Genomic DNA, 11,492 nt, shown 5'->3' with positions numbered 1-11,492 from the left:
TGCCCACCGCGCATGCGCAGCGCCGAGCCCGCCCCGGCTGAGGCGAGTATCGGGGCGCCCGGTGAGCGGTATTGGGGGGGGGGCGGGGGGGGAGGCTGGGAGAGGAACCGGGAACCGTCCGCCTCCGGTCTGGTCGGGGGAGGGGGGGAGGGGCAGTGTCCGGGCACGCGGCAGGGCCTGGTGCTTCCCTCGCCCGGGGTCCGCTGTGGGCCGGGCCGGGGGCTGTGGTGGGCTGTCTCCCCTCCCCACAGACCCCGGGCGCTGCCCGTGAGGGAGGGCCCCGCCGGTGCTCCCGCCTCACGGAGCCACAAGCGAACGGGAACGCCCTGCCGGCAGCGGGGCTGTGGCCCCGGGCCCGCCGCGTCCCTTAGGCCTTCCTTTCTGCCCGGGAGCACCGGTGGGTGCTGCGGCCCCAACCCCCGGCGGGGCCCCGCGCTGTGGGAGCGGACGGGGTCTCCCGCCGCTCTGCCCGCCCCGGGGGGCTGCGGGCCCTCGGGCCTCGCTCCTCGCTGGGGCTGGCAGCCCGGCGCAGGCTTGTGCCCGAGGCACCCACTGCCGTGCCTGTCTGGGACTGGCGGTGCTTCTGGTGGCTCCTGGGGGGTCAGGGCCAGCTTGGCTCTGTTGGGCTCCATTCTACAGCGGTTCTGTTTAAGCAATTTAGTTTCTCTGTTAAGTGATACTAAATTAGGGCAGTGATCATGACTCTGCTCGGCACTGGTGAGGCTGCACCTCGAATCCTGTGTTCAGTTTTGGGCCCCTCGGGACAAGAAGGCCCTGGAGGGGCTGGAGCATGTCCAGAGAAGGGCAGCGGAGCTGGGGCAGGGTCTGGAGCACAAGTGTGCTGGGGGGCAGCTGAGGGGGCTGGCGGGAATTAGCCTGGAGAAGAAGGGGCTGAGGGGAGCCCTTCTCGCTCTCTGCAGCTGCCTGAGAGGGGCTGGAGCGAGGGGGGGGTCGGTCTCTGCTCCCAAGTCACCAGTGACAGGACGAGAGGGAACGGCCTCAAGCTGCGTCAGAGGAGGTTTAGATTGGAGATGAGGGAAAATGTCTTCACTGCAAGAGTGGTCAGGCACTGGCACAGGCTGCCCAGAGAGGTGGGGGAGTCACCGTCCCTGGGGTGTTTAAAAAAAAAACCCACATAGATGTGGCACTTGAGGACATGGTTTAGGAGGCCTGGGGGTGTTGGGTTGGTGGTTGGACTTGATGGTCTGAGAGGTCTTTTCTAACCTTAATGATTCTGTGACTTCAAATGGTTTTCTATGCTACAAACCCAGTTAAGCATTCAGGAGAGGCAGAGCGCTTCAGCTCAGCGGCAGTGCCATGCAAGCAGCTGCATCTGTCCCGCTTACAGGACGTGCACTGGGATCTTTGCAAAGCCCCAGCCTCAGGGCGTGCTTATGGGGGTCACTTCACTTTGGAGCCTTGCTCTCCTTTACCCTTGGCGACCTGGCAGGGTAGGTGATTCAGGCTGGCAAACTGCATGGAGGATTGGCAGCCCCCAAGGCCAGCTCTGCTAACAGTGGGAAATTGCTTCAGCCCTTGTTATTGTTTCAGAATCAAATTATGCTCTGGAAGCAGAAGACCACGGGGCTTTTTAGTGGTGATCTCAGGCCTCGGTTTGGCTAGTCCTGGTTAGTTGGAGACATTTTGGTAGCCCAAGTGCCTGCAATGTATTTCCCTTGTCAGGAGCCTTGTGGGGCAGGACTGCGCTGCACAGCTCATGCTGGAGAGGGTGAACTGAGGCCTGGAGGGTTTGTGCAAAGCTGAAGGCTTTGGATGCCTTGGCCAGTCCTAAACAACTCCCTTATCCTCCACATTCATGCTGGGGGAAAGCAGTGGAACAGCTCTTGGACTTCTTGTTCATCAAGCTGTATAACTTCTCTCTACAGCTCTTTTTTTTTTTAAAGCTCCAAGAAGTCGAAACAAACTGCTCGCAGCCTCGCAGAATGGCAGAGCAGAAGCGCCTCGCCTACTCCATCATCCAGTTTCTGCACGACCAGCTACAGAATGGGGGTCTGTCTGCAGACGCTCAGGAGAGTTTGGAAGGTAGGTGGTTGTTCGTGTGTCTACGGCTGACAGCCCAGCCCTCGGGGACATTTGGACGCTGTTTCTCTCCTCTGCCTCGTACTTGGCTGGGCTGTTCCTAACATCAAACCTCCCTCAAGATTTGAAATGAATTTGTCGTCCTGGGGAGGTATCCAGGGCATTAGGGATGCTGATCGCTTATCTAATTTCTTGTTATCTCTTTCAAAAGCAGATTAGCTTGAGAAAGGGATATACCTGGGATCAAAAGCCTCCCTGACCCCGGGTTTGCGCCTTGAAAGTTTTATCTTAAATGAGGTGGAGGTAGGAGGCTCCCGGTGTAGTGTAAACAGAGAACTCTGTGGCTGTATGGAAGTGTTTTATACTTGCAGAGTGCTTTTCCCATTCTGCTATCAAAATGCTTTTCCACAGCACGCCCTGGAGTATTTATACAGGCTTTTTTCAGAGGGCTTCACTGGTAATGAGAGCACACTGATCTTAAAAGATCCACTTAAGGAGCTCACGCGTTAGTCTTTGGCGTGAACATTAGTCCCGCTGAAAGAGCACAGGCATGTCTGCAGGGTGGTGGGTACATTCCTGGGCGAGGCAGGAGAAGAGGGTGGTAGGAGGATGCTTGGTGGAAGGAGGGCTTTATTCCTGGTGCTTTTGGACTGTAAACTGTGGCACAAGAGTTTTGTAAAGCCAAGCTCTGTTACGTTGCTGGCATTCTGCTCTGTGCTGGGAGCCGCTTCCCGACCCGGTGCACCTGTTGGTTGGTGTCCGTGTGCCTCTGCGTGGCCACAGCGCTCGACAGAGCAGCCACCCTCTGGCAAGCGACTGCTTTCTGAAACGTGCAGATCTCTCTCTGCCACCCGCAGCTGTGGGAAGGCTCATAAAGCCCCAGTTCAGTTAAATTCTACCCTTGGCATGTGCTCCGGAGTCACCTGAGGGCGTGGGGGTTGTGATTGACTTGATTTCCAGAGCTAAGGTTTGCCCAGCTCTGAGGTTTTGGCAAAATTTGAGGATATGGCCCAAACGTCAAGCCTGGTGTGTGGTTCAGGGTGTCTGTTTTTTTTTTTTTTTTCCTGGTATATTCAATAGTAAGAAATTCAGGTGCTGTGGGAGGAGGGTAAGTTCTTAGATGGAGTGGGGAAAGCTAATTACCTGACTTCTCTTGTCCAGTGGCCATCCAGTGCCTGGAGACAGCATTTGGGGTCTCAATGGAAGACCAAGACCTAGCTGTGTCCCAGACTCTTCCTGAAATATTTGAAGCTGCTGCAGGAAAGGTGAGCGAGTGCCCTAAAATATGTGCCGAGTTTCCATTTGAGCAGCCAAAGCAATGAGCTTTCATTTCTGTGCCGACGCTGCCCCCTCGGAGGTGTGTGGGAGCGAAATGTTTTGGGCTTGACATGCCAGTGCTTGGGAAGGGGGAGCTGTAGTGCATCTCAGTGGGAGTCCTTATTGCAGCGCAGCCTTTTCCCTTTCCTTGTAAGGAGCCTGAACACATCAGAACAGATTCGGAGCCCATCACCCCCTCTGAAGACGACATAGCTGAAGCTGAAAGGCTCAAGACTGAAGGTAACCTCCTCTGGAGCTGGTGTGTAATGAGGTTTAGATGGTAATGGGCAGGGAGGCTTAATTCACTCAGCACCTGGGAAATGCTTGGAGTAGGAAAAAAAGCAAATGCGCTCAACCCTTCCATTTCTACTTCTTTCTCTGTGCTCCGGGAGCGTGTGTAGGTTGGCATAATTTAGCTGCTGCAGAGCCTAGACAGACAGCTGGGTCAGCATTTTCTTCTGCATCCCGAGAAGCCCACGCTGTGCGGAACAGGGCATCTTTCCTGTTGAGCTCTCCTCTGCGTGCTGCCTTTTTCTCTGCCACACAAGAGAGCACGATTAGTGCTGAAGCACAACAAAGAGCTTTCCCTGAGCCCACGCGCCTGCAGCGCTTTTCAGGACGCAGTGCTGCTTTGGGGAGGCCTCACGTGTGCCTGAGGCGGGAGGACAGCCGAGGGTGCGATGGGGTTTTGCAGGGTCAGGCAACCTGGAATTGCCAAGGCGTGGGTCCCCTGCCTCGCTGCTGAACGTGCCTCACGCTGGCAAGAGGTTTGACCAGCCAAAGTTGCGAGCGGTTGGTTTCCTTCTTGTTCTATTAAGTAGAACATGGATCCAGGCCTGTTGCTTTTGTTTGTCCCCATTTCTCACTTGTTAACGAGCCTCCCTGCCATCTCTTTAGGAAATGAACAAATGAAGGCAGAAAACTTTGAAGCTGCTGTGTCTTTCTATGGAAAAGCAATTGAATTAAATCCATCCAATGCTGTGTATTTTTGCAACAGGTACTGATTATCTTACTTCACCCTTGTACACCTGTGGTTTTGTTCTTACTGCTTAAATATAAGACTCTTCAATGGTCAAAATCCCTCTTTTATGATTCTGTAGACCGCTTGTTCTGTTGCTTGCTCTTTGTGTGATTGGTTTTTTAAAGCTCATAATGACATGTTCCTGTGCCTCCTGCCAGCTCTGCGCCCTGGTATCTCTAGATAGGATGTGGGTGTGGAAACAAACGCTATTAGGTATTTGAAGACATATAAGGATGCCAAGAAATGCTGTCTGCTTTTGTGCAATTAACTCCAAGTGGGATAGAGAGCCCAGGTTTGAGAGGCTGTGTTGATAATAAAAACAAAGGAGTGAAATGAGATGAGTTGGGCTCGTTATTGAGAATTATGTAAGTTGATGTGTCTGTAAAATCGGGTATGCCAGCAAATTTCCTATTTCCAGTCCTAAGCAGGAGAGTCAGAGTTGGTGGGAAGAATATTGTCAATTAAAACAGACTTTGAATCAGGATTTGGTTTAGTTATGTGCTTATCATGAGTATGTGTGTACAGCTGGCTACATGAATAACATGTCTGCTTGCATGCTAATGACATGGGGAGGTATTTTGTGGGGCAAGGAGCTCCAGCTGGTGCTCTGAGCTGAGCTTTGCTTCAGCTGTGTGACGGGCAGTCCCATGAGGTTTTGGGCAGGTGCCCTGATGTCAATAAGAGTTGTGAGATTGAGGCTTGAATGAGTGTGTTATGGCTTCAAAACCAGTTTTTTTTCCCCCTTATGTGGACGACATCAGGGCATAAGGGAAGCTGAGAGGTTGTCTGAGCTAGCGAGTGACACTGGTGTGCCTCCCCGGAGCCCAGGCTTCTCTTGGAAAGCCCATAGGGAGGAGTGAGAGCCTAGGCTTGCAGTAGGAGCAGAGCATGGAGCTGGGTGTTTGGATCGCAGCCTGCGCACCTAGATACGGCCTGGATTTATGTCAAGTTCACACTTGACTTTGCCTTGTACAACAGGAGACTATGGAGAGGGAACAGGGGTGACCTCCTTCAGTATGTTCAAGCTGATAGGTTTGGTTTTTTTTTTTTCTGCTCATCTTTCTCCATTCCCTCCAGAGCTGCTGCATACAGTAAACTAGGAAATTATGCTGGAGCAGTGAGAGACTGTGAAAGAGCTATAGGCATTGATCCAAACTACAGCAAAGCTTATGGCAGAATGGGGTAAGTAAGAGCAGGTGTTTTGTGCCAGAATTTTAATCTCAAAATGCCATGTGGCAGCGATACTATCGTAGTGTTCTGCCCTGGAATGTCATGCAAAATACCTAGTGTTTTGTCTCTGCTGGGGGTGGGGGAGGACTGCAAGTGCTTGTCTAACTCAGTGACTTTGTATTTTATTTCCACTTTAATAGCTTGGCCCTCTCCAGTTTAAATAAACACACAGAAGCTGTCGTTTACTACAAAAAAGCCCTGGAGCTGGATCCAGACAACGACACATACAAATCAAACCTCAAAATAGCTGAACAGAAAATGAAGGAGACTCCTAGTCCAGTAAGTTCTGAAACTAGTGCTTGTTACGGGTGGGTAAGATTTAGAAGGAGGCTTCTTCACCGCAAGTGAAAACAGGCGCTGTCTGGCAGGGCCTCGATGGCCTGGGCTGTGTTTAGAACACAGATCTGTACGCAGGCAGAGGGGAGATAGTTAATGAGCCCTGCTGTGAACATTTCCACTAAAACCCGGAGAGGGTAACCTCTCTTCAGTGATGGAGCACAGTCACCTTGGGCTTATTTGAAAGAGCTGGAAAATGAGACTGATGAGAGGGGAGTGTTTTGAAACAGTAGTTTTGCCTTAAGCACCCTTCTTCATTAAAGTCACTACCTCTAAAATCCAGCTTTTTTTTTTCTAGTGACCTGTTAGCAATACCAAAAGGGCATTTTAGGTGTTTTTTTTTTTTTCTTACAGAATTGTTTTCTTAGGAAGAGAAGCCTGGAGGCTTCCTAGCCAGAAAGCTGGTGACTGCACTGCTGGCTTGCTCCACACAGGAACATGTTAGTTTATCATTTTGAAGGGGGTTTGAATTTTCAAAAGAGTTCTCCAGTGCAAAGGTGACCCAGTGGGTGTGTTTAACTTGGCAGTTGTGATGGGTTACAGCTGCATGTCGCTAACGCGGCTCAGCTGGTGAGAGGGGATCGGTGAGTCAGGTAATGCAGACATCTGCTCTCTGACTCCCCCAGAGAGCCTCATCCCCCGAGGCCGTCTGTGACTTGGAGCTTTCCAGAAAGGGTATGGACAGAGCCTCTTCCTTTTGTCACGGTTTAAGGGATAACACTGGGAGGAAAGTATTAGTGTCCATTGTAATGTGCATCAGGAGGTGAGAGGATGTCATCGTCTGCATGTGGTTTCTTTGTTCTTACAGACCGGAGCTCCAGGAGGATTCGATTTAGCTGGCTTGCTGAACAACCCGGGCTTCATGAGCATGGTAAACTTGGGCACAGATCACAGCCAGGCTTTATCTGGTCTGTGCGTTGGTCTGTTCGGGATGCAGTGTGTCAGTATGTGGCGTGGGGAGCTCCTGTGTCTCTTCAGCAGATTTGTTTTCATTTCACTTCTTGGTTTCAGTGTTGCTGTGAAGAAACTGTGCTTGTATTTCATTAAGGCCAAATGAAGAGCCAGTGACTTATTCACAGGCTTCTCCTTGTGATATGCTGCATGCGGAAAGAGTGCCTGTTCTGCATTACCACCCTGTCTTGTGTGTTGTGCTGTGCTTCTCTTAGCTATTTCTGTCCTATTGATCTGTTTCCAACTATTTCTGCCTTCACTTTGTTTGTAGTTGAATGGCACAACATCTGCGTGTCTACCCTGTCATTTCGGACTAAATAGGGTGTCATTTTTTTTCTCCCCTCTTTAAATAGGCATCTAACCTAATGAACAATCCGCAAGTGCAGCAGCTGTAAGTTTGATCCCATCTTGTATCTCCTCTCTGAATTGCTCGTTTGAGGCTCTGTGTCTGTTTGGTGTGTGCAGTAGGTCTGACCTGGTGGGGACTGGAGGGTGCTTGCGCCAGAAGTAGAGGGCAGCCTTTAAACCAGTCCAGTTGCCTGAGCTGGTGGTGTATTTTGAGTACCCTGGCCTGTGCCAAAGAGGGATCTTGGTATAAACGTTTGCAGAAGGGAGGCAGGATAGATCCTGGAGCTGGGTTTGGGAAGCTTGAGGTCAGTTTGGCTCTGCTGCGCAGTGTTTATGTGACCTGGAGACAGGATTTCACGGCTCCATCTCACTTAGAATGAGAATATTTCCATGCTTTGTGCATCCTTCAGAGCACAGGAAGGCAGCGAGTTAGAGACCTTCTGGAGCTCATCCTTTGATTACCCTGTGAGATAATTGGGCTAAAGGGCTGAACATCAGCTACTGTTCTGGTGTTCAGGCTGTCCCGTCAGCAGATCTCTTTCGATGCAGAGCAAGCAAAGAGCTTGTGTGAGGAAGGGTAGTGTTTTAATTAAAATAAATGTAACACAGGGCTTGCATGCAGAAGGGGGAATCTCTGGGAGTGCAGTAACTGATGTATGTTATAAATATTTCCACATACTTTGCGGTTTAACCTTATGGTTGCTCTTCTGCAGTTAATGTACACAGAGTGGTTGCAGAAGATTCCCTTGCAGATAACTTTATAACCTGTGGGGGAAGGTGCCCCCATGATGCCAACATTCCCCTCTCAGCATAAACCAAACACTTTCTCTGGGTTTTTTTCCCCCCGCTCTGAGCGATGACTGTTATTTCCACAGCATGTCTGGGATGATTTCTGGGGGCCACAACGCCATGGGAGCCGCAGGCACCAGCCCCTCCACAAATGATCTCGCCAGCCTCATACAAGCGTGAGTAGGGAGTTGGCTGATTCTCCTTGCCTTGATCAGTAGATGGATTTGGGGTTTTTCTGACCAGAAGCGGGACCTTAATTTAACAGTTGAGGAAGGGCTTAAATGTTGGGTGAAATACTGCCTCTTTTGGTGATGTGAGCCACTTGTCAGAGTGGAGTTTTGGCGATCGGCTGCAAAGAACTTCCTGGCACCAGACCGTGTTTGTGTGTGCGAGGGAACGCTAACTGGGCTGTTGCTTGTTCCCCTTCAGGGGCCAGCAGTTTGCTCAGCAGATGCAGCAGCAGAATCCTGAGCTAATAGAGCAGCTACGAAGCCAGATTAGGAGTCGAACTCCAAGTGCCAGTAATGAAGATCAGCAGGAATGAGCACTCCAGGTGAGGCCATAGCCAGGAGTGCCGCTGTACTGCAGCCAGCCGAGTGGGAATTGATGTATTTGGCTGCAATATCCATCTTGTGCCTTAATTTAGCAATTTGGGGTGTCTCCCCTCCATCCAGGCTGGGTTCTCTGCATCAGTATGGCCAGTACTGTGCCTCGGGCGCAAGGCTCAGCCCTGAGGAGCAGTGGATAAGAACTTCCCTCGCGTGCTGTCTGACAAACGGGTTTCGCTATCTGGGTGTTCATGGTGGTTAAAGGGACGCTTTATTTTCTTAAAGATTGAATTTGCAAATGTCTTGCCTTCCTGTCTCTGCAGCGCAGTCCGTGGGACCTACGATCTTTGCTTTAAAAACTGGAAGCCATGTGCGTGTTGCCGTTTCTTGAGTTGGAAGTGTCCAAGAAGGGGAAAAAAATAATGGAAAAAATCCAAATACTTTATATGACCTGCATGTTCAAGACAGATTCACGCTTTCTGTCCCTAGTCTTCGTCCCTGCTCCTCCCCCTCAGCCTTTCCATTAGTCTTTTTTTCTTCTGGAAGATCCAGCGAGCTGAACACAAACCAGCATCAACAGTCTTTCTAAAGAAACTCGGAAAATTTAACTACACTTACATTTCTATGTTATTTGCTACATGGGAATTTTTTAACCCGTTTTTGAAGAACGATGCACTCTTCACTACAGGACGTCTTCACTTTCCTGCCCACATGCCACTTCAAAGAAGTGTTCAAGTCCTACCTAACCCCCCTCCTGCCCCGTCTAATCTTCCTGCCGGTCACAAGACGGTAGTGTTTGAGCACTCTGGAGATCGCGGGATCTTCTTGCCTCCAGGAACAGGGTTTTTCTGTTGATTAGATTCGCTGCGTTTCTCATTCAGGTCTGTAGCAACGTTGCCAGCGTCGTTAATACACGGGAGTTTGGTGGTCGCCTCTCAAGGGTTAGTGTAAATGTGCCGGGGGTCTGGGACTGGCCAGGTGGAGCGTGCCTGTGTGCGACGACCCCTTTAGCGAGGGTTTCCAGGTGTGCTGCTTGGTTCTTTCCCAGCCCTGACAGAATTTGTCTAGTGTTTAGTAATTATGGCTATGTTGTTGGAATGATCCAATCTGTGAACTAGTCGGGTGGACAGTAAGAAAGATATGATGTTTTTGGTGTTTAAAAGGGTTGGGTTTTTTTTTCCCTTCTACTTTTTAATCTGTCTTCTATGCATGTGAGTAATCAGCCTGGTTGACTGTGCTAATGGTAGGAATAGAAGGGCGCCTGAGCAGAGAGCAGAAGGAATAAAAATGCCGCTTGGATAGCAAGAAATCAAGTGGCTTCTGGTAAAACGTGGGGGATTGGCGAGGAGCAGTTATGCCTCGGCGTATAGCGCGTGAGGCGCGGGGGAAAAGCTCCTGTAGCCAACGCGAGCAACCCGCTGCTTTCCGCCCCTCTAGAGTTACCCATGTCCATCCTTGGGCGAACAGAAAGCTCTGGCCAGTTCCCCTGGAAGTCAGTAGTCGACGCCAGAGGCTTTTTTTATCAACCTCAGAATTGTTTTTAAGTAGTCACTCAATTGCGGTGGGGAAGGCGTGTTCACAGCCTGACCGCTGGGCAAAAAGCGTCTGGTCCGAAGGTGGGTAGGTGTGAGATGGAAAGCGCCCTTTGGGGGGCCCCGGTAGTGTGAACGAGCAGGTATTTCTGAAAATTAATACTGAGGGAAAAAAATGGTTTGTAAATGCTCCATAAAGTAATATGTGGTTAATGTAACTTGTGAAGAATAAAATATTTGGACACTTTCTTTGTTATCCCTCTTGCCCGGGTGACTGAAGCATGACGCGTGTGCCCGGAGCACCGACGCATGCCCGAGCCAGCCTGTTTCTGGCACTGCTGACGGCAAAGGTTTGCACGGGTCTCTCGGGGCCGTGGCCGCCGCGAGGCACAACCTGCACAGGGGTTTCATCCCCCTCTTCCAGTTCTCTTGTTCTTCCCTGCTGAAAGGCTCTTCCCACGTGTTTCTGCAGCACAGGAATGGGAACTCGTGCTTTCCGTGCCTGCCTCCCCTGCTGCCTTCAAGTTCTCTCCAGCTGTGTTCTGTAACCTAGCACAAAGAAATGTTTTGGGACTGCAGGGCAGTGGGGAAAGAAAAAGCTCAAGCATTATTGAAAAGAAAGGGAACAGATTTTTTCCTACTTTTTCGGATTATTTCAGGGCTGTTCCCCTCTGCCCTTACCCTCCTTGCTCTCTGGTAGCCGTAGCTGTATTTCCTCTTGTCCCTCAAGGGCTTTTCCTTCCACTGCCTTCAGCTCTCCAGGGGAAGCGCTCCTGCCCTTGCAAGGCTGTGGCCAGCCCTCGACGGAGGAGGAAGGAGCAGGAGGCCGGTTCTGGTGATGGTGGCTGCGCTGTGCCTGCGCTCAAAGCGGAGAGCTGGCACCCCGCTTTTGGCACAGCGGCTCTCCTTCCACGCTCCCGCATTCCCTAACTCCTCCAGGGAGCGTGTCGACAGCAAAAAATCCTGATTTCTTTTAGGTTCGCTTCTGCTCTCCAAGGCCTTCCGCGCTTAGCAGTTTGTGCTATTTTAACCAAATTCACATGTTTCTTCAGCAGAAAGCCGCTGAAGCCCTGCGGGAAGAGGCAGGGGGGTGGTGGGCGCTGCCGTGCCTTGGCTGTGGGTTTCCCGGGCCGGCTCCAGGTGATCCGACCCCGCTCTGGTGGTGGCGGCGGCGGCTCCGGCCCGCTCAGCACCGCCCGCACCGGACAGCTCTGCGGGGCCGGCGCCGGCCCGGAACCTCCCGCCGCTGTCCGCGTTTCCCCACGGCCTCTACTCGGCGGCGCACCTCACGGCCGAGGCGGACGCTACGAGAGGCCAGGGCGGGCTAACGGGCGTCCCTCTCGGCCAATGGGCAGCCGGTTTTCCCGTCGCGGCCAATAG

The 11,492-nt window shown here is 51.6% G+C and overlaps 1 protein-coding gene across 2 annotated transcripts; it reads left to right on the top strand.

Moving 5' to 3' along the window:
• Window positions 1–10,368, top strand: SGTA (small glutamine rich tetratricopeptide repeat co-chaperone alpha). Of its 2 annotated transcripts, none has more exons than XM_075076978.1 (12): window positions 1–42; window positions 1,887–2,043; window positions 3,202–3,305; window positions 3,513–3,597; window positions 4,255–4,354; window positions 5,456–5,560; window positions 5,749–5,887; window positions 6,753–6,815; window positions 7,249–7,286; window positions 8,119–8,208; window positions 8,462–8,585; window positions 8,904–10,368. In XM_075076978.1, the coding sequence occupies exons 1-11, from the start codon at window positions 13–15 to the stop codon at window positions 8,574–8,576; spliced, it is 1,026 nt and encodes a 341-aa protein (XP_074933079.1). In that variant the 5' UTR covers window positions 1–12; the 3' UTR covers window positions 8,577–8,585; window positions 8,904–10,368. The 2 variants fall into 2 exon arrangements, with proteins under 2 accessions (XP_074933079.1, XP_074933080.1); XM_075076979.1 differs by having other exon boundaries at window positions 14–61.
• The last annotated feature ends 1,124 nt before the right edge of the window (window positions 10,369–11,492 follow it).

This window comes from Phalacrocorax aristotelis, chromosome W, assembly GCF_949628215.1.
Source record: "Phalacrocorax aristotelis chromosome W, bGulAri2.1, whole genome shotgun sequence".
Lineage (NCBI taxonomy): Eukaryota > Metazoa > Chordata > Aves > Suliformes > Phalacrocoracidae > Phalacrocorax > Phalacrocorax aristotelis.
Note: the sequence above shows the minus strand (reverse complement) of the source record. Positions and strands in the feature narration are given on the sequence as shown.

Excerpts from the sequence above, each read along its gene's own strand:
- SGTA (XM_075076978.1), top strand. The coding sequence starts at position 13 with ATGCGCAGCGCCGAGCCCGCCCCGGCTGAG. Across the intron at positions 3,598-4,254 it reads TGAAAGGCTCAAGACTGAAG|GAAATGAACAAATGAAGGCA; the intron begins GTAACCTCCTCT and ends CCATCTCTTTAG. Across the intron at positions 7,287-8,118 it reads AATCCGCAAGTGCAGCAGCT|CATGTCTGGGATGATTTCTG; the intron begins GTAAGTTTGATC and ends TTATTTCCACAG.